General features: G+C 43.0%; 2 protein-coding genes across 2 annotated transcripts; one reads left to right on the top strand and one right to left on the bottom strand.

Moving 5' to 3' along the window:
• Nucleotides 1-353: 353 nt before the first annotated feature.
• On the bottom strand, nt 354-2,380 carry LOC143358603 (uncharacterized). The gene is made up of 2 exons (XM_076795876.1): nt 1,221-2,380; nt 354-773 (listed from the first exon to the last, which is right to left on the bottom strand). The coding sequence occupies exons 1-2, from the start codon at nt 1,715-1,717 to the stop codon at nt 443-445; spliced, it is 828 nt and encodes a 275-aa protein (XP_076651991.1). The 5' UTR covers nt 1,718-2,380; the 3' UTR covers nt 354-442.
• A 1,093-nt stretch (nt 2,381-3,473) lies between these two features.
• On the top strand, nt 3,474-18,827 carry LOC143359180 (uncharacterized). The gene is given in 13 exon segments (XM_076796929.1): nt 3,474-3,899; nt 3,902-3,946; nt 4,450-4,939; nt 9,726-9,952; nt 10,103-10,240; nt 10,939-11,302; nt 11,594-11,857; nt 12,844-12,996; nt 13,586-13,652; nt 16,900-17,170; nt 17,578-17,913; nt 18,324-18,660; nt 18,755-18,827. Coding segments are annotated over 12 exon segments (2,685 nt in total). The 5' UTR covers nt 3,474-3,860; the 3' UTR covers nt 18,615-18,660; nt 18,755-18,827.
• The last annotated feature ends 1,904 nt before the right edge of the window (nt 18,828-20,731 follow it).

Here is a 20,731-nt window from a genome sequence, read left to right as displayed (position 1 = left end):
GATGCGATTAATCTTGACACACTAATACGCCATGGTGCAAAATCGTCGCCATTAATATGTATCGGTTTCACGCCTGCCGTGTCGGAAAACATCGGTCCGGGCCGGGTCGACGGTCAAAATTAAATAAAAGACAAAAGGTCGAGCAAAGGTCAACTTAACCTAATTAAATCTAGGAATCGACTTAAGCATTTAAAGCTCTCTGGATCCACTTAGCTACCCAGTTAGACATACCCATTTATCTACCCAGTTAGCTACTCAGCTAGCTACCCACTTAGCTACCCTCTTAGCTACCCAAGGAAGTTCCTAGAATGAAAGAAGAAAGAACGGAGACCTTGACAACAGTTCGAGACAGTTTCTTTATTCCAACTAAAGACAACTAATCATTGGTTATAATCTATAGTAATTCCGGCCCGCGTGAGTTGGGTCTATCTTAGCGTCTATCTTAGTAAACAAGCCTTCCGTAATTCAGACCAGGCGTGGCGACAGAGATAACGCCTGCAGATTTGGCCGCCTCGTTGGCCAGGTTCAGTTTCTCGTTGACATGAGCGGCCGCGTGCGCAGCTTTCGCCACCGCGACTTCCACCGTGTCCTGAACTCTTCCATCGGGACCAATCTGTGCACCCGGTACCAGGACAGTGTTGCCAGCCACCAGGGGTACGGAGAGTCCAGCTTGGCCAGCTGCTACGATGGTTGCAGCCCCGGATCTGACCCCATCAAGACCCACTGCCACTGTTGGAACTCCTCCCAATCCGCCGACTACGAGGGACGCGGGTCTGAAACACGGTCATTTGGGTTAGCACTGACGGTGTTAGGGTAGGCTGGAAGCTCGGCTGTGGGTGTTGGTCTACTACACTTAGGTCTATGGTGGCTAGAGGTCCAGGTAGCTAAGTATGATAGACCCTCACAGTGGATAGACCCTCAGACTAGCTCTGGTGTATTAGCCAAAGGACCAGTTACCAGGACTACACCAGTATGGAAACTAATCAGTTAATGGTTCTCAATGGAAGGATACTATCTTGGGTTCTAGTGTCCTAGCTCTAGAGCCCAATATCGGACTCCTACTTGTACGAAAACGTTCCTCAACAATTTTCAATAGAAAATTACCTATACCCCAGTTAGATCCTATCCCAAACAGGATTCTACCCAGTACCCCAAAGTTTCTACCATTAATTTCACCTGAACCCAGAAGTGCTACCCTGTACCATCAAATTCATAGTCACCTGTTCAAGTCTGCCCCGATGGACCTGGCAGCCTCGTTAGCCAGGGTGACCCTCTCGTTGATCTGGGCTGCCGCGTGTGCAGCCTTGGCGACAGCAACCTCAGCTGTGTCTACAACCCTGCCATCGGGTCCAATGGGTGAGCCAGGTACTAGTACAGCTTGTCCAGCACCCACCAATGTAGAAACAGCGGGTCCAGCACCCACCAACGTGGAAACAGCGGGTCCAGCACTCACCAACGTGGAAACAGGATTGATTACAGCGTCTTGGCCAGCTAGGGTGGACCTGACAGCCTCGTTGGCCAGGTTGATCCTCTCGTTGACCTGGGCGGCCGCGTGTGCAGCCTTGGCGACAGCAACCTCAGCTGTGTCTACGACCCTGCCATCAGGTCCAACCGGTGCTGCAGGTGTTAGGGTAGCGATCAACGGGCTGGACAGTATGCCTGGCTTCGCCAGGGCGACAGAGATCAATCCGACGAACGCCAAGCCAACTGGTGACATGATCGGCGAACTTTTGGCCTGGGTGACTCGATGGCTGGAGAGAACGTTGTGATCGAGGAGGAGGATCGTTCGACGCGGTCGACTTTGAGCCGTCTAGGCCTAGATCAGCTTTTATAGGCCGGCCGGGTGACGCGTAACACGGCGATCGAAGCTGTTTAGAAAAATGACCGCGGACGATGGAAGACCATAGGCAAGACCAGCAGCGGGCCCGCCCGTGTTTCCGCTACTCGGGGCAAGGTAAGCGTGTTGTAAAACGAGTACGTGTCTGCGGGTGGCGGCGCCCGGGAAAAATCTATAGGTGGGCTCAATTTTCGTGTCTCTTGCGAGGCCGGGAAGACACCCGATCCCGTTCGTCATTTCTCCGACTACTAGGGTTTCGGCCTGGTCGCCAAGGTCAATCACGCCGAAGGACGACGCTCGCGTAACTGAAGCGCCAAGCCCTGTTTGTTGTTCGATCACCGACTGCGTTTTTATGCGGCCGGCTCGTCGCTTTCTCACACTGTCGTGGATCACCGAGCACCACTCACGAAAAGGTGGCTCAGGTGTGCTGTTGTTTCAGTCAAACTCTGTGGACGGCCTAGCAAATTGATCGAGATGTATTGGTCCGACGATTTTTTGAATTTCTAACACAATCGATGATTAAAGACATCTGAACTCATTGCTGCTCTTGGTGGCACCCATTTTTTGCAAAAGAATTTTCTCATCATCTAGAAGGTGAGAAAAGGTGGCTCAGGTGTGCTGTTGTTTCAGTCAAACTCTACGGACGGCCTAGCAAATTGATCGAGATGTATTGGTTCGACGATTTTTTGATTTTCTGACATAGTCGATATTTAAAGACATCTGAACTCATTGCTGCTCTTGACAAATTAAAGATACTACCTACATTGACATATAAATATAAATCTTGGCTCGTTTTGAAGCTTGGAGCCTCTACACTCTATTGTTTAGTTTTGTTTAAAATATTTTTATGTGAAATGCTGGTTGGAAAACTGGAGACGTTACTGAACCTGTTCCTCATGTTCTATTTTAGGAAAATGTTTCCCAATTGGCCCAACAAAAAGATATTGTTCCTATACTGGACTTTTAGAGCAATCATGCTGATTGGGACACAAGAGGGTCCAGAGTTATAACGCCTAGTCATTCCAGTTAATTTTCTAAGGGCCTTCGACGAAGGTCTTCATGACTAAGAAATTTTCGCTAGGAAAAGGCTAGGGAAAGGGCTAGTTGCAACAGGGGCAAGGCATCAACACTTCTTGCAGTCGTATAAAGCACGATTCATTGCATCATGCAGTTTCTTGTTACAGAGCTGACATCTAGTCACACGCACACACGTACACACACCTTTCGTTCGAATCATTACAAACATGCTACATCACACAAGAAATTGGGTCGCCTACAGAACGAGTTTCTCAAAAAACTATGGCAATAGACCCGGTTGACATGAATCGTTATTACAGCTCTGTGAATCTAATCGTTCGACCATTGTTTGCAATTTTTAATAATTAACCCTGTACATATAATTTCCTCAACGTGCTCGTCCTTAAAGATGACAGACAAATTATAATCAACCAGCACATAATGCGTATAGGTCATCATTTCGAACGGTATCACACATTAAACAAACCTGAAGTCTAAACAACTATTTTTATGTCATATATGTATCGATAAATATTCAGGTCAGATTTCAATGAAATGAAACGATTATTCATGGCGTTAGTTTACAAACGGAATTTTTGAGGATCCCAAAAACCGATCGCACTCGCAGTCAGTGAAGTGTTAAGGTGGCCCGAAGGTCGTCGGAGAAGGAAATGATCGATCACGCAACGGTTGGGTAAGAAATTCGATTGCTCCGAGAAAAAACACAGAGAACGTTCCGAGTGAATCGGTTGTAATCGGCATTTACGACAGATTTCGATTTGGCGTCCCCCTCCCCCCTTCCCAGTTTCTATTGTTCCCACCGACGATGGGGGGCGAAAAAGACGGTTCCTGAACGCCGTGATTGGACCAAATGTCAATGTCAGGTGTATCGGGTGTTTATTGGACAGGGCGTATCCCAGTCGTGCGTTCTCTCGATGGGAGAACCCATGAAGCGAAACCTTTTTGCTCAGCTGCTATATAAAGCCCATGTGGCCAGGAGGATACCATGAGACCTGTCCAAGGCACCTTAGCGAGTACTGAGACCTCAGATAGCGCTCAAGGAGCCCCCGTAAACACACCATGAACACCTTGGTGAGTATCGATTCATCATTTCCACCATTTATTGGTCTTCAAGAAAATTATTTTGTTAATTAATGGGTTCAAAATGTTCGAAATTAAGTGGGGAGCTAAAGTAATCCTGGGACTAACCTGATCCTGGTACCCTGACAATCTAAATTGGTCCTAGTATTTATTATATATTTTTCAATTTTTTAAGCTGTGTAGCCTATCTGTGGATCAGCTGGATATAAGTCTGACACAGTCCTAATTTAGGGTTCATTTTGTATTTTTGTCTAAATTTTGGATTCACAATGGTCCCTTACCAATGGACTCTATTTATTTAATTTTAGTCGCCGTCTGAACCAAAAGTACCCATTTAGTACCTTAATATTTGTTTTTTATATTTTTTTAGGACCTAGATATTGTGAACCCACTCATTAATTTTTAAGAATTTTGGTTATGAGTCTCTGGTGTAGGTTTGACGAGGTTTGACGAGGTTTGACGAGGTTTGACGAGGTTTGGTCTTTCTGTTGCAGATCATTTTGTCCAGCCTGTTGGCGGTAGCAGTGGCCAGGCCAGGTCTGCTCTTGAGTCCCCAAATAGCTACCCTGTCAGGCCCAATTCTAACAAAACTGGTCCCTGGAGCACCCATAGGTTTAGACGGTCGTGTAGTGGACACACCGGAAGTGGCCCTGGCTAAGGCGGAGCACACTGCTGCCCACATCAACGAGAGGATCACATTGGCCAACGAGGCAGTGAGGTCTGCTGACCTGATCGCCTACACATCGCCTGTACTGACCACCAGCGATCTGGATACTATAGCGATCGCTAAAATCGTTCCACCAGCGCCCATTGGGCTCGATGGTCGTGTCGTCGACACACCGGAAGTCGCTTATGCCAAGGCGGAACACGCGGCTGCCCACATCAACGAGAAACTCGGCCTGGCCGCCGAAGCCAGCAAAAATGTCGAGCTGCCATTGGTGATCTCCGCGTACTCCTCCGCTCCACTGGTCCAGAAGTACTACGGTTAGGCGACTCGGCCGACGTCGGCTACGCTAATCGTCTCGTTTTTTGTACATATGACTTCGGCTGATTTAATAAAGTGACCTTTCACCTGTACATTTTCAATCTACTTTGATCTTCATCGGCTTCTGAATCCTCAACATTTTTCGGGAAAATTGTGAGAAGCTTCGGAAGCTTTTTGAGCTTTAGGTATTTAAAAAAATAAATTTTGGACCTTTAGTATCGGGGGCTTTGAGCTTTTGAGGTTTGAGTGGGTGAGCTTTGGGGTCTGTGCGTTTCGAAATTGAGATTTTTTAACTCTGAACACATTTTTAGAATTTTCAGCGTTTAGTGCTAGTGGTTATTCTGCTTTTGAGGTTTGAGCTCTTCCCTAAGAGATACTTCGAGGCCTGAACACATAACCTTTTGAGTTACTAGTATAGGTTTCACCACAGACATCATCAATCGATTGCAAATGGTTCGCTGATGAAAACAAGTCCTTGTACAGAGAAAACCTTAAATTACTGGACGTTACACATTACATATACACATTTACATTGTATTTCAACACAATCATTTTACGTAAAAATCGACAATGAATAAATAAAGACAATGTAATGAAAAGACGCATCTGCGTATTTAATTATTGAACCCTCCATTTTTCCCGAACGTCCTTATACTACTGAATTTCGGAAAATTTTGACGGTCTGACTTGTCTTTGACTCATACTACTGAATTTCGTGCCACCTCCTTCAATATCATATTCTCTTAATACAAAATTCGAAGTTCGGAAATTTTTCCTGTCTGACTTGTCATTGACTTATACTACTGAACTTTCGTGCCACCTCCTTCGATATCACGTTCTCCTGATACAAATTTTGATTTTCGGAATTTTCGAAATTTTTTCGCAATTTTCGGATTTCTACTAGGAGAACATAATAGCAAAAGAGGTGGCATGAATTTCGTGCCACCTCCTTTGATATCATGTTCTCCTAATACAGAATTCGATTTTTGGAATTTTCGAAAAATTTTCGCAATTTTCGGATTTCTACTAGGAGAACATAATAGCAAAAGAGGTGACACCAATTTTTCGTGCCACCTCTTTTCCTGTCATGTTCTCCTAATACAACACTTAATTTTCTCTAATTTCAAAATTTTGTCGTTCCCGAAATTTTCGAGGACATTAATTTAATTCTAATATCGATTATTTATGTCCAGGGTGGAGAAAGAAGAACACATTGACTGTTGTAATTAATACTGTTTATTTCTCATCAAATACATTACAATGTTAAACGTGTACATATATAAAATAGAACAAAATAGAATTAAACCATATAAATTGATTGTATATTCGCATAAATTCTTCTGGTCGCTGTTTCATAATCGCACTCTTAATCCATCCTAAATAAAGGTAGCACTGAATTGGTAACGGGCAAGAAATAAATTCTTTGCTATGGCAACATGCTCGCATAACAGCCCACGCAAAACATTCGATCTGCTCCAAATATTCTGGCACAGCATTTCGTAAATGTTTTAACAGGGAAAATACAGACGGTAAAAGTCGAGCTTCTTTTTGACAAATAATTTCAGATTTGTTTAAATGTTCGACTACTTACGACAAGCTCAACGACTGATTAAATACTGAATCGCGGACTTCTGGTTCCACGGATGACCTTCAACGAGGAACGCAGCCGCTGCAGAGCTGACGAAATTCAAGGTCAACTGCTTCGTTCCTGATTCGTAGGGCGTGACTCGAGAAAAAAATCTTACAACACCGAAATGCGAGCTTCGTTATAGTTGAATGGGTTCAATCAAATCGGATCTCTTATCGATGCAGATTGAATTGGAAATTATTTTTTCGAGACTGTCATCAAAATATGTACATTTCGTGAACGTTTTTTAAAAAATATACAACGCATTATTCTTGTCGTTCGCTGACGAAATCGAGCCGTTTCTCTCGGTATTAAAAAAGAAAAAAACCATAAACTTTCTAGCGTAGCTCGTACGCAGTTACCAAATCGTTTTGCAAATATTCTGCCGCAGATTGACAATTGTTGGCGCCGATTGGGACACGATGTCGGGCGTTGCTTAATTTTCGTGCAACACGGTCGCAAAAAAATTCCCACAGCTACCGCTGCGCCTCGAGCACATTGTTGCACGCTATTTTATTTTTTCATTTGCTGGAAAATTGTTCACGACGATCCTACGCAGTTTTCGTAAATACTCGTAATTTGTGGGTGCGTGAAAATTGCCGGCAACCATGTGGTTATTTCTACTGCAAGTGTTTCATTAAAATTATTATTGTGTGTGGAAGGATTGAAAATATTCACCGGTGGTGTATCGGTGTGGACAATGACGTCACGTGAACCTGGCTTCTATCAGCGATCGAACGTTAGGTACAATAAATTGCAGTCGCGGAAAAATATTGTGGGAATGCATTCTCAGCGGAGACTGTCCTTCGGCCTCGAGTCCTTCGTTCGTTCAGGGTTGCTAAGTCATTCGACACTTGCACGTGCCTTTGTTTAAACGAGAATTTCGAACGCGCGATACCGTCAAAATTCAACCAACAATTCCACTTGAACAATTTGCAAAACACATCTAATGCAAGTCGAACAGATTCAAACAATTCGAAACGTTTTACAAACAAACGTTTTCAATTTTACGAAAAATATCACACAATCTAAAAATAAAGCAGACTGCAAATTCGAAAAATATCACACAATTTAAAAATAAAGTAAACTGCAAATTCGATAAATATTACACATTTTAAAAATAAAGTAGACTGCAGAATATTTTAGCATGGTATATTATTTTTTGAAATCTAATTTTACTTTCATTTTTATCCCATATATTCTACAGTTTATATTATCAAAAACATAAAATAGTTTAGCATGGTGTATCATTTTGTAAAATAATTTTATTTTCATTTTTATTCCCATATATTCTATATTGTATATTATCAAAAACATAAAATATTTTAGCATGGTATATCATTTTATAAAATAATTTTATTTTCATTTTTATCCCGTATGTTCTATATTTTGTGTTATTTAGCATTTACAGCACAGTGTTCAATTTAAAAAAGATCAATTTTATTTCGGATATATATTTTATATATTTTGGTAAACAGGACGACAAGAAAATGAATATTTGTGTAAACATCCGGTGTCGGGAAACGAGACACATACAGCCCAGACAGAAATTGCAATAAACGCATCTTCTCACCGTGATTAGGACCCTTTCCCAGATCCAATTGCGCAGAAATATGTCTCGCATGTAACTTCCTCGGCAATGATGAAACGTGCTTCTCACGTGTTGCACGAGCCGCCGTGTAATTTCTCATATTAGTGACAGCCAGAAATATAATTAACTCGTCTATTGCATCTCGCTGTGAAACGGAAAGGTGTTACGAGTTCAAGAAACAATGATGGTACACCAATGATACCATTTTTATGTGGGTTACAACGTGGAACAGAACAACTCATTTATCGTAATAGTGCTCGTTACCATTTCGATCCGCTGACATTGTTGGCCGGTAATAGGATACACTCTAACACGGTTTCCTTGTGCTCGAATCTGTTGAAACGTGAGCAACATCCACCCATTTCCTTTGTGAAGAACAATTAAATGAAACTCGATACCAACTGTCCAATCAATTTTCTATTCTCTTGCATCGGGGCTCGAAAGCTTGCTAGCCAATTGATCGAAGTACAAGCAGAAAGCTCAAAAAAATATTAAAACTGTTCTCAAAACCTCGTAGAACCACTCGACGAGCTAACCCAACCAAAAGAAAATTATAGCAATCTGCTCAAAATTTCTGAAACTTGTCCCGGAAGCTTGCAAGCTCATATGAGAAAACAAGTCTAGCGTATATTCACTCTCCTGAGCATAAATATTATTATTATTACCTCGGAGGCCAGTCTAGAATTTAAAATCGATTTGGAGAAACTTGTCTCAAAAGCTTGCAAGCTCATATGAGAAAACAAGTCTAGTAGATATTCACTCTCCTGAGCATAAATATTATTATTATTACCTCGGAGGTCAGTCTAGAATCTAAAATCGATTTGGAGAAACTTGTCTCAAAAGCTTGCAAGCTTATATGAGAAAACAAGTCTAGTAGATATTCACTCTCCTGAGCATAAACATTATTATTATTACCTCGGAGGTCAGTCTAGAATCTGAAATCGATTTGGAGAAACTTGTCTCAAAAGCTTGCAAGCTCATATGAGAAAACAAATCTAGTAGATATTGACTCTTCCAAGCACAAACATTATTATTTTTAACTCGGAGGTCAGTCTAGAATCTAAAATCGATTTGGAGAAACTTGTCTCAAAAGCTTGCAAGCTTATATGAGAAAACAAGTCTAGCATATATTCACTCTTCCAAGCACAAATATTATTATTATTACCTCGGAGGTCAGTCTAGAATTAAAAATCGATTTCGAGGTCAACCAAGGTCATCCTCGATGCCTCCAACCCTACCCGCTCCTGTCAAATTTTTTAATAGGTTAAACATAAATCTGTCCAACAATACAACATAGTATCGTTAACCCATTTACATTTCTTTTCTCTTACAATGTTGAAATATGAACTTCTTTTGCTTCTAGTCATTTTTGTACTTAAATATAATTTAAAAAAAAAGATAGTTTGGAGATAAATGCCTTCTTTTCATATTTCCTTATGACCCAAATGGGTCAATATAAATTTCCTTCGAACAAATACATCGCTCCTGTAAGCGCATATTATTTAAACGACCGGAGACCGTATCGCGCGTTATCTCTCATAGCTGCGAAAAGGGTAATACTAATTAGGGAAAAAAAGCTCGCCTAATGTGAACGAGCGGCACGTGGACGCGTTTCCCTATGTTACCGGTGGCAACCACAAGTGTCCAATTTCCCATGCACGGGCGCAGGAGAGCCTGGAGGGCCGATCGATATCCTTCCGGTCCAGGAGTGCAGGGACCTCGCTCAAATGCCAAGGTCCTGGCGACGGAACGCCGAAAGGAGGGAGTATCCTTTTTCCTGGGCGAGCTTCCCAGGCGACGTGGATTAGCCGATCACCTCCTGGGACCCCTCCAGGTCGCGGGGCCTACAACAACCGTGGTAGGGGGCGGATGATCACCGCTATAAATGGTACCAACTCCGTTCTCCAGGAACACAAAACGCGAGACCGGGCCCGCGGGTAGCAGACGCCAGCGGAAAACCGTCGTCACCGTTTATCCGTCAGAGCCGGTTCAACCAAGGGGAGTCAGAGGCCCGCACCAGTTAGAGGACCGACAGAGAAAGGGACCGATCCACGGCTTTTCCAGGGCGTCATGAGAGGCTTGGTGAGTCCCCGGCTCTTAAGGCCCCCCGTCCCCCCGCTCCGTTCCTCCCTCGCAGATCACGATCGATTCGATCAGAATTCCCCCGGCGAACAAAGGAAAGTGAAAGGTTAGGGTAGATCGGTTCACTCGGCCAGGTCAGAGAAACGGCCCACGCAGCGACGGCCAATCGGTGCTCCCAACCCAGCCGACCGTTCGTCGATTCATTCTGTTCCCGTTTTCGAAAATTGTCTCACCCCTCCAGTAGCATTTTTATTAACTGTAATTTTATTTTGGGGAGGTCTGAAATTTTTTAATTAAAGCGCTGATGGTGGGGACACTGGTCTCAAATTGTTCCCTTTTGGTCATACCTTCATTTCAGAGATCTTTCTTGGCCTCGGATAACTGTCCGATGGCAGTACAAACGGTTGGGACAATGTTCGCCATACTGACTTTTGCAACTGTGCTAGAGATCTTTATTTTATTAAACCGGTGGTGGGGACACTGGTCTCAAATTGTTCCTTTTTGGTCATACCTTCATTTCAGAGATCTTTCTTGGCCTCGGATAACTGTCCGATGGCAGTACAAACGGTTGGGACACTGTTCGCCACACTGACTTTTGCAACTGTGCTAGAGATCTTGATTTTATTAAATTTTTCCAGTGTGAAATCCACATGGGAGGATTGTTAGCTGATATTGTCGACTGTATTGTATAATTGCAGATCATTTTGTTCGCCATGGCAGCGAGCTGCAGGGCCGGTTACGTGGGTGCCCCGAGCTACGCCGAGCCCCAAATTCATGCCCAACCGGTGCCCCAGAGGTTCGCGCCTCCTGCTCCGGTTGGTCAAGACGGAAACGTGATCGACACGCCGGAAGTGGCTCAAGCCAAAGCTGCTCACTTCGCAGAGTTTGCTCGAGCAGCTGCCAGGGCTGCGGAGGAAGCGAAGAATCAACCTCAAACTCTTGAGTACAATCCTCAGATACCACCGCAGGCTTATAAGTACCCCTCCGCGCAGCCTACTGCGCCGACCTACCTGAGGCAGCCGAGCTATCAGCCTCAGGCTCCTGTTTACCAGTCTGCTCCAGGTAAATTGTTGCTGAAGACGGTTAAGTTACACTTCTGAACACGTGCCCCGACCTTCGTGGGTCCTTAGAAATTTGTTATTTGACACACTCAACGTTTCATGGTATAGTGATGAAAAAAAAAGTGACTAGGTCTAGGCTAGCTATGGTGGGGGTTGCTAAGCCTTGGCTGAATTAACTATGTCCCCAACCTGGCCTAGGTCCACCTAGGACCTGGCAGGACCTGGTTAAATTGGTAACCACAAAAAGTACTTTGACTGCTCGTGGTCGCATAATTGATAATCAAAATTGCAGTCCAGGCTCCATCATACAGCCAGCCTAGCCCAGTAGCCTACCAGCCCCAGTATAGCAACAACGCCAACTATGTTGGCCCGCAAAACTATGCTGCTACCGTGAAGCCTACTCCCTTCGTTCCCGCTCCCCTCGCTGAAGATGGCACGGTTATTGACACGCCGGAAGTGGCTGCCCTGAAGGCCGCCAGGTTGGCGGAGTTGGCCGAGGCCGAAGCCAGGGCGTTCAAGTATGCTCAGGAGTATAAACCGGAAGTCGGAGGCCAAGGTACGTTCACGCCTCGGGCTTCTCCTTGAAGAGTTTTTTCAAAGCCAACGGTCCGGGTCGATGGAACCTGGAAAATATTTTTACCAGCACTGTAAAGATGTTTAATATTATTCCCGTCATGAAAATAAGTAGGGGAAATCGGAAAAAGTCTATACACTATTTTTAATATGTTGAAATTATTGTAGAAGAAAAGAATTTCGATGCGGTCTCTGTCGCGTTGGAATCGATATTGATCATTTTTATTTTGCGTGGAAATTCGCAGCCCGGAAAAATGTTTAAACAATAGTGCCGATTTTTGCAGACAGTAACATTTAACCATTGGCTAGATATGGATACATTTGTGACAGCGTAATGCGATGCAACAGTCAGACTGTTGCCCAACAGTTTAATCGTTCGATTGTTCTTGTGGGAATGGCCTGTGGAGACACTAATCGTTGAGACTATAATCGTGAATTAGCCATTCTTCGTCACGAATATTAAACGGGGTCGCCGTGGGTCAAGCAGCGACTTCTGTGAACGACATCGAGGACTCTTAGCGATTTGTTGATTAAATCTCTGCGACAATGAAAATTCTATTTCGCTGTCAAGAGAAACGATCGATTCTCAATTTTCAACGTGCGTTTCGAATACTAAAATCGATGGCAATTTTTCACATTGTATTGGAAGGAAAAATTGATGATTTGAAAGGGACGATGACGATAGTCGGGGAGGAAGTGACGGACAAGAACCGGTTCCTTTTGTTCCGCTTTGACTCGAGTCCCACTCCCAAAAGCAGCTTAAGCGTTTCGACACCTTCCTCAGCATCGTGAAGATCGAGTGTCGGATTTCAACTGATAGGATTTCTCGCGCGAACAACACTTTTAATTGACGTTTCAATTATCCAACCTTGCACAATATTCGTCTCGGTCGAGCGACAAGCTTAATAATTTTATTCGTATTTTGGCGTGCATTTTTTTCATTTTTCGAGACACCGATTTCTGTTGCAGCCTACGCTGGACCAACCGGCCAAATCCCTTACAATGTGGGACAATACAATTCTCCTGCGTCTCAAGTGCTGCCCGGCCCAGGACTGTCTTATCAAGCACCGCAATCCGCGTTTGCGAAATCTGCGTTCCCAGCACAGAGCTATCAAAGAGTCAGCAACTATTGATCCTGGAAATTGAAGACGAATCGGAACATCTGTACATAATTTAGGCCAATAAATTGTTCACATTTTTACAAAAAAACACGAACCTTGCCCTTCTTCGTTATTTAAACAATCCTACCCATTTCTACAACAATGTCTCTCCTACTATTAAGACAAAGACGAGTTCTCTTTGATGCCAAGAGTTCTGTTACAATTTTTATTATTTTTAACAGTGTTACTGAGAACCATAAACTCTAAATATACTTTCAAAGAATTGTTGCAAGTAACCTCTAGGTCGAAAGCAACATGTAATGCGAATATAATATTTTATTAATATCTGGGTTGTGTAAAATGGCAGCAAGTTTCATCACATTATTCTGCTACCTCAGATTACGTATAATGTTAGCTTGTGAACCACTTTATTTATTCCTTAATTTTTGTATTTCTCCCTTCCTTGAGCAGTCTCGTTTTTATCTTGTTTCTGCAGTCTAGCAAAGACCACAGATATGTTTAAAGAAAATATTTTTTAAAAAATCAGAGAAACTTCCCACCCTTCGGTGCATTTGTAAACAAATTAAAAATTTCCGTGATGCCTTGATCAGGGAACGGAGGCTTGTTGAGACATTTCGATTGCGTTAGATTTGCATCTGGCATATTTATCAGCGGCAAGTAGGTCAATCAAACGCGCAGTTCGAGGAGTCACGGAATCTATGCACCACACGCATAAATTGCGAACGCGTTTCGGTCGTGCGAGACCGCAGGTTAACCCACATTCGATTTCGCTATGCACTGCGGTTAACGTAATCCAAGAATTAGAAAGAAATCCATGGCTGGCCCGAGTCAACGAGAACACTTCTTCATGGCCACTCGGTTCTCGCTTCTTTCGACAACAATTGTCGCACCTCGTTGCTACACATTTTTTTTTTTAACATCTCCAGACCACCAGGAAAACTATGCATTAAAAATCATTTCAAATGCTTGCACGCAATTGTGGCAAAGGCTCGCGTAGATCTTGTGACAGGACCCAAATAAAAATCGTGGTATGGGACGGATCGAACGATCGCTGGATCGGATTAGAAACTGCGTCGTTTATCGTAACGATTGCCTCATACCATTGCGGTTTTCAGAAAAAAAAGTATTAAGAAAACCTCTTGGCAAGAAATGTTCCATCGAACCTGACAGAAAAAAAATTATAAAAGTACCTGAACTGGACCTGCGTTGAACCTGAGTTGAACCATAATTCAACTTGATAAGGAATTACATTTGCACCTTATTTGAACCTGATTAGAACCTGCACGTGGACCTGAGTCTAACCTGATTAGGACCTGGATTGGTACCTGACTTAAACCTGATGTGTACCTGATGATGTTGGACCTCACTTGGATCTGAATTCGACCTGATTAGGACCTCAACTTGGATCTGGATCCGACCTGATTAGGACCTGGATTGGTACCTGACTTAAACCTGACGTGTACCTGATTATGTTAGGCCTGACTTGGATCTGAATTCGACCTGATTAGGACCTCAACTTAGATCTGGATCCGACCTGATTAGGACCTGAATTGGTACCTGACTTAAACCTGACGTGTACCTGATTATGTTGGGCCCGACTTGGATCTGAATTCAACCTGATTAGGACTTGGATTCGGACCTGATTTCAATCTGACGTGTGTCTCATTATATTAGGCCTGACTTGGATCTGAATTCAACCTGATTAGGACCTGGATTAGTACCTGGCTTAAACCTGAGGTGTAGCTGATTATATTAGGCCTGGCTTGGATCTGAATTCGACCTGATTAGGACCTTGACTTGGCTCTCAATCCGACCTGATTAGGACCTGGACTCGTACCTGACATAAACCTGACCTGTACCTGATTATGTTAGGCTTGACTTGGATCTGAATCCGACCTGATTAGGACCTGGACTCGTACCTGACATAAACCTGACCTGTACCTGATTATGTTAGGCTTGACTTGGATCTGAATTCAACCTGATTAGGACCTGGATTCGGACCTGATTTAAATCTGATTGAGACCTGAATCCAACCTGATTTGAATTTGTGCCCGATTCTAACCTGATGAGAATTTAAATTGTACCTGAATTGAGTCTGAATCGAACCTGAATTGAGTAGTACCTGACTCAAGCTCGACTTCGACCTGATTTCAGATTAATTTGACTTTGTCTAGAGTCTAACCGAGTCTAGTTCAGGAAGCAATCGCAATCCTGGACACCTTTAAAGCCTGCTGACCTAACCTGAGACCATCCCAACAGCAGTGTGGCTCAGAAATCTTTTTGTGGGAAGATTCTTTAGCTTTTTTGGGATGAAGCACAGATTTTATTGAAAGGGAATTACCTTGTAGCTGCAGGCTGCCGCCAGACTGAATGTTACGACATAGGTCACCGGTGTACGAAAGACGTGAGAAGAAACGATCCGGGGAACGGAGATTCGTTCCTCCTGAACGAACTCGAACATCGTGATTCGCCGTTTTTACGAGCAGAAAGGTTGAGAATTGTAACTTATTCGGGCTGGCATTCCCGTGGCAGTCGACGTGGCGATACCGAGATACTAATCAGCAGATTTTCAATTTTCAAATTTCCTCATCCTGCACGGAATGAAAAATATTTCAACTTTCCCCACAGCGATAGAGATCGGGGGGATAGTGTTTGTGGGATTTTTTAATGATCGGTAGACTAAAGAAAAAATTGCAAACGCCTCGAAAGGTTAAGTGTCTGTTTCTCAGCCTCGTTTCCCAAATGTGGCAACTTTAACAATCAACTTGGACCCAATATGCTATAATCATGTTGCAGGCAACACGGATTATACGCTGTAGGACCAGGTTTTGCGTAAAACTTTTGCGCAACTGTTTCCTCACGAAAGTCATCGACCCGGTCGCGTCATGTTACGTCGTAAACAGGGAATCTGTATCTATGCTAATTAACCGAAGCGGCTCGGCACGCCTCTGTCGCTAATCGCCTGACATCTGATTAAAATCCAGATGTGAAGTCAGTAGTATTAGCCGACTGATCAGACACGAAATCAAAAATAATATATCATTTATCGGCTCATTTTAAAAATTAAAAAATTACCAATCTCTTTTAGACATTTGCCAATTGTCAAAATAGAGATTTATATTAAATTTATGTAAATATTTTTACGTTACTAATCGTGCAACTAGGTAATTTTTTACAATTAATGGGTTTGGGTATGTTGAAGATGACCTAGAAAAAATGGCTCGAACTGATGATAAAAAATGATGTGGAGACAATAACATGGCAGAAGTTCGAAGTGGAATCGAACGGTAATTGGCTGGCCCGTATCTGGGGCGATGTTTATAAAGGGACGAAAACTCATTGTGGAAAGAGGACTGCCTTGAAGGGATCACCGGAGGATCTATGATCCCGTCTAGTCGTCCGTGAGTCAAGGCGTGTCTTGAAACCGCAGAAAAGTTCTACCCAAGTTGCATAGCCGAGGGATGGTATGATGTTGCACTACACTGAAGACTGACCTCGAAAAGCCGAGTCGAAACATCAGGGACGTTCTGGGGTACTGCTGCAACGTAAATACATATTTACGGATCGTAAACAGCAATAAAATATATTTACAAAACGCGTCTAATCAATTTATCATTTTCGTACTGAACTTCCAGTGCTTTTAAATTTTTTAATTCATACCAAAAATCGACTAATTCTTGTACACATGAAGCAAGATTTTTAAATTTTATCTATTCATTTATCCCTCCTCTCTTTTTGTAGAATTTAAATTAATATATTCATTGCTAGTCCTGTTATGTCCACTTTTAAATTTTAGTACATTTTTGACATTTTTATATGTCCACTGAAACTGGGAAAATTGTTGCTTAAACTTTTCGTGAATTCTTGTCAATTGAAATTCACTGATATCAATTATTTATTGTAGGATCAATGCGATGAACCGCCGAAGAAATTCCAGCCCACGTTTCCTCCGAGAATCACTTTTTTCTAAGTCTAATAAGATCACGGCGAACATTCGTGCGAGAAACGAAACAATTAAGGTATCGATTATCGTCTCATGTGTGATCATCGTAACGTGGTTGTTCGTGGTGACACCGCGACGCTATAAAAGCAAGATCGATCGATCGAACGTGATACACTCGCAATCGAGACGTCCGTTTCGTGGTCGGTGGTGTCTCGGCAGCATGAGACTACTTGTAAGTGCGATCATAGTAATTTTGGATTCCCAAAGTCTGCCTCTGGTCACCAGAAAATTCGCAAATCGATCACAGAAGAACTAAATAATTTAGTAAAACATAATTCCAATTCCTGCCGTCAATTAAAATAATTTGAACTCGGCCCAAAATTGATTTAAAATATTTTAGCCGGGTCTAAAATCGATTTAAAATATTTTAGCTAGGTCTAAAATCAATTTAAAATATTTTAGGTGGGTCTAAAATCGATTTAAAATATTTTAGCTAGGTCTAAAATCGATTTAAAATATTTTAGCTAGGTCTAAAATCGATTTAAAATATTTTAGCCTGGCCCAAAGTTGATTAAAAACGTTTTACAAATTTCGACGGAGGGACTCACGTGGTTTGCCTAATCTGCCATGGTTTTCCAGATAGTTCTGGCTGCGTTGGTCGCGTCCGCCATTGCTGGAACGTACGAGGACGAGTATTATCGGTACAGAGGTCCACCGGCGCCGCTCTCGAGCGATGGGATGGTCATGGACACACCGGAAGTGGCTCGCGCGAGAGCTGTCCACTTGGCGGTGCACGCTCAGGCCCTGACCAAGCTGAGGAAGGCCCAAAACGACTACAACATGTACAACAATCAGATGATGATGCCTCGAAGAACGCCCATGATGACAGAGGCGCCGTTGCCTCCCAAAAGACAGCGTCAACGACTTATGATGGCGCCACTGGCACCTGACGGTCGGGTCATGGATACTCCTGAGGTGAGCAAACAAATCATAGTCATCCCAGCAACGCGTCAAAATCACTACAAAACATATCCTGGCCCCGGCATCATGAAATTAAAATTTTATACCACTGAATTTGACTTCCATATCACCAGGTTTACGGGACCCGTCAAAATGACGGGTTCTAATATTTTTAATTTACAATTGTTAAGACTCTAAAGATACGTCCATGAGAAATTATCCAACAAATTTATTTCTTTGGGTATGTGATTAAAAAAGAAAATGGCTAAAAATTTGGGCAGCACATTCTTGTTTATTTTATAACGTAATATAAAATAGTCAGTTTTAGTGCTCCGTAAACCTAGCGATATACCCCATTCCGAAAACTGCCGTGACAGATGTCGAAGGCTGATTTTCGCGTAATCTTTTTTGGATTTTGCTGGAAGGTGGCCGCCGCGAAAAGCGCACATATGGCAGCGCACGCGCGCGCAGCGTCGAAGGCGTCGGAATTTTACGAATTGGACGTGTTCGACGGGAGGAAAAATTTAGTATACCTGGCCCCGCTGCGAGTGACGTACAACCGAGCCACGCCCATCGTCTACCGAGGACCATTCGCGCCGCTGAGCGCCGATGGGCGTGTCGTCGACACACCGGAAGTGGCGAGGGCGCGCGAGGCGCACATGAAGGCTCACGCACGCGCAATCGCCATGTCCGCGAAGAATGGTCTATACTACTGAAGAGGAACGCGGTTTTTCTCGAGCCAACGATGCTCGAATTGACTGGGTACGTAACTCTCACGCGTCGAAATCAAATTCACCGAAATTCTGCACATATTATTATCTTCGGCATTTCTTCTGTTTTTTTTTTTTTACGCTAGGAAGCATAGTTTGTATCGTACCTGATTTTCGAACGGCCCGGTGGGATTTAGGTCAGCCGACAATTCGACGGAAAAAATTGCAGACGGCTCGGGTGTTTTGTAAATAATTGTATCGATCGTTTTTGTATAGACGAGTAACCGTAGGTTTGACTTCATATTGCTGAGCGTTGCAATTTGAATTGCCATATTGTTGTTGTTTAACCAGTAAGGTAGCGTACGCAGTACATTTACGTTTTCGTAGCGTTTAAGCGATAGCTGATTGTTTGACTATAGAGCTTCGTAGCAGGGCGGGCAGTCGAATTAGAAAAGTTATGTTCATTGCCACCAATATGTATTCTGTACGCGGTATTACGTTTTCGTGAAATACAAATGTGGTTCTCTTGTTCCTCTTTTTCTTTCTTCGGTGATCCCCACCATTACTCCCTCGTTTATCCACCTACTCGAGTATCCATTTGCATAATTAATGTCTCCATCAATTTGAGGTTGACAATTTTTTCACAAAAAGGCCTATTGTTTTATTCACCGATGGATCTGGGTAATTGCATTTTTGTTCACTCCTACACCCATGATTACACGCATTAGTCTCATGGCTAGTTAGCTTCCCAATAATTTCAATATTAGTTTGTAATTGGTACTGCATCAATATTCCCACCTAATGTCACCCAACTGGTGACCCACCAGGATTTGCAACGAATGCAATATCATTTCATTTCCATAATTAATGTCTCCATCAATTTGAGGTTGACAATTTTTTTACAAAAAGGCCTATTGTTTTGTTCACCGATGGATCTGGGTAATTGCATTTTTATTTACTCCTACACCCATGATTACACGCATTTAGTCTCATGGCTAGTTAGCTTCCCAATAATTTCAATATTAGTTTGTAATTGGTACTGCATCAATATTCCCACCTAATGTCACCCAACTGGTGACCCACCAGGATTTGCAACGAATGCAATATCATTTCAGACGTGACTGGGACCACGTGGGCTCACCGTGCACTTATTCTGTCATCCCACACCGTGCCAGATTACTCACGCTCGAATGTAGGCAAAATAAGCGAGCAGGTACAGTGGGCGTCGTCCAATGAGAAATCGAAAGGAAGAGCACTCCCAGCTTGGCCTAGGTCTTGTGCAACCCGGATTCCACCGTATCAGAATTCCCTGACACTTACCAGAATTCACAGCTCGGCGCCGATCCTCGTCGACATTTGATAAATGTAATTTAGGAACACACCCAGCCAGCAATTAATGCCCAAGCCTAAATAATATTTAAACCATCCAGCTGTGATTCCAGCCGCTGTGATTCTGGTCTCCGTTCTAGCTTCGACCAGAGAAAAAATTCGAGACCACGAAGAGCCTTGTACCCTATAGCTAGTTAGCAGTGATAGTCTATACTGGTTCTAGCTTGTCAAGCCGAGGGGACCCATGTCATTGAAACTTCAATAAAACGAGACAAAAAAATCGTAGAGCAAATTTTAAGGTCCCCGTGGAAAGAGGAAGCTTCGATCTTTAATTTCGTGGTGGATTCAGTCACGAAGACAATTTTTCCACCAATTTGCAAACATTTGAATCCGTAAAATTGTCAAGAAACGAGTATTTTTACTTTTCGATTCGTGTCCGACGGTAGAATTTTTTTACAAGAACGTACCTCGGACGTACTCAAAGCAGAGATCTCACGCTTTAAAATGGGACCGAAAACATCGCTCTACGATTTTTTTTTAACGAAGTTACGATAATTTATATATCGACAGTCGCTGAAGATGCGGTGATCCTTGGGTTATGCTAGTTTCAGCCGCACACTTTTCACTCAAAGTACTATAAAATGGCGAAAAAAAATCGTAGATCAATTTTTCTTGTCTCGTTGGAAAGCGGAAACTTTGCTCTTCAAACACAACGTGATTTCACTCACGTAAAAAAATTTTTGCGCTTCTCAGAGGTACCTGAATTTCAAAAATGACCCAAAACGACTATTTTC

Source organism: Halictus rubicundus, chromosome 11 (assembly GCF_050948215.1).
Source record: "Halictus rubicundus isolate RS-2024b chromosome 11, iyHalRubi1_principal, whole genome shotgun sequence".
NCBI classification, from domain to species: domain Eukaryota; kingdom Metazoa; phylum Arthropoda; class Insecta; order Hymenoptera; family Halictidae; genus Halictus; species Halictus rubicundus.
Note: the sequence above shows the minus strand (reverse complement) of the source record. Positions and strands in the feature narration are given on the sequence as shown.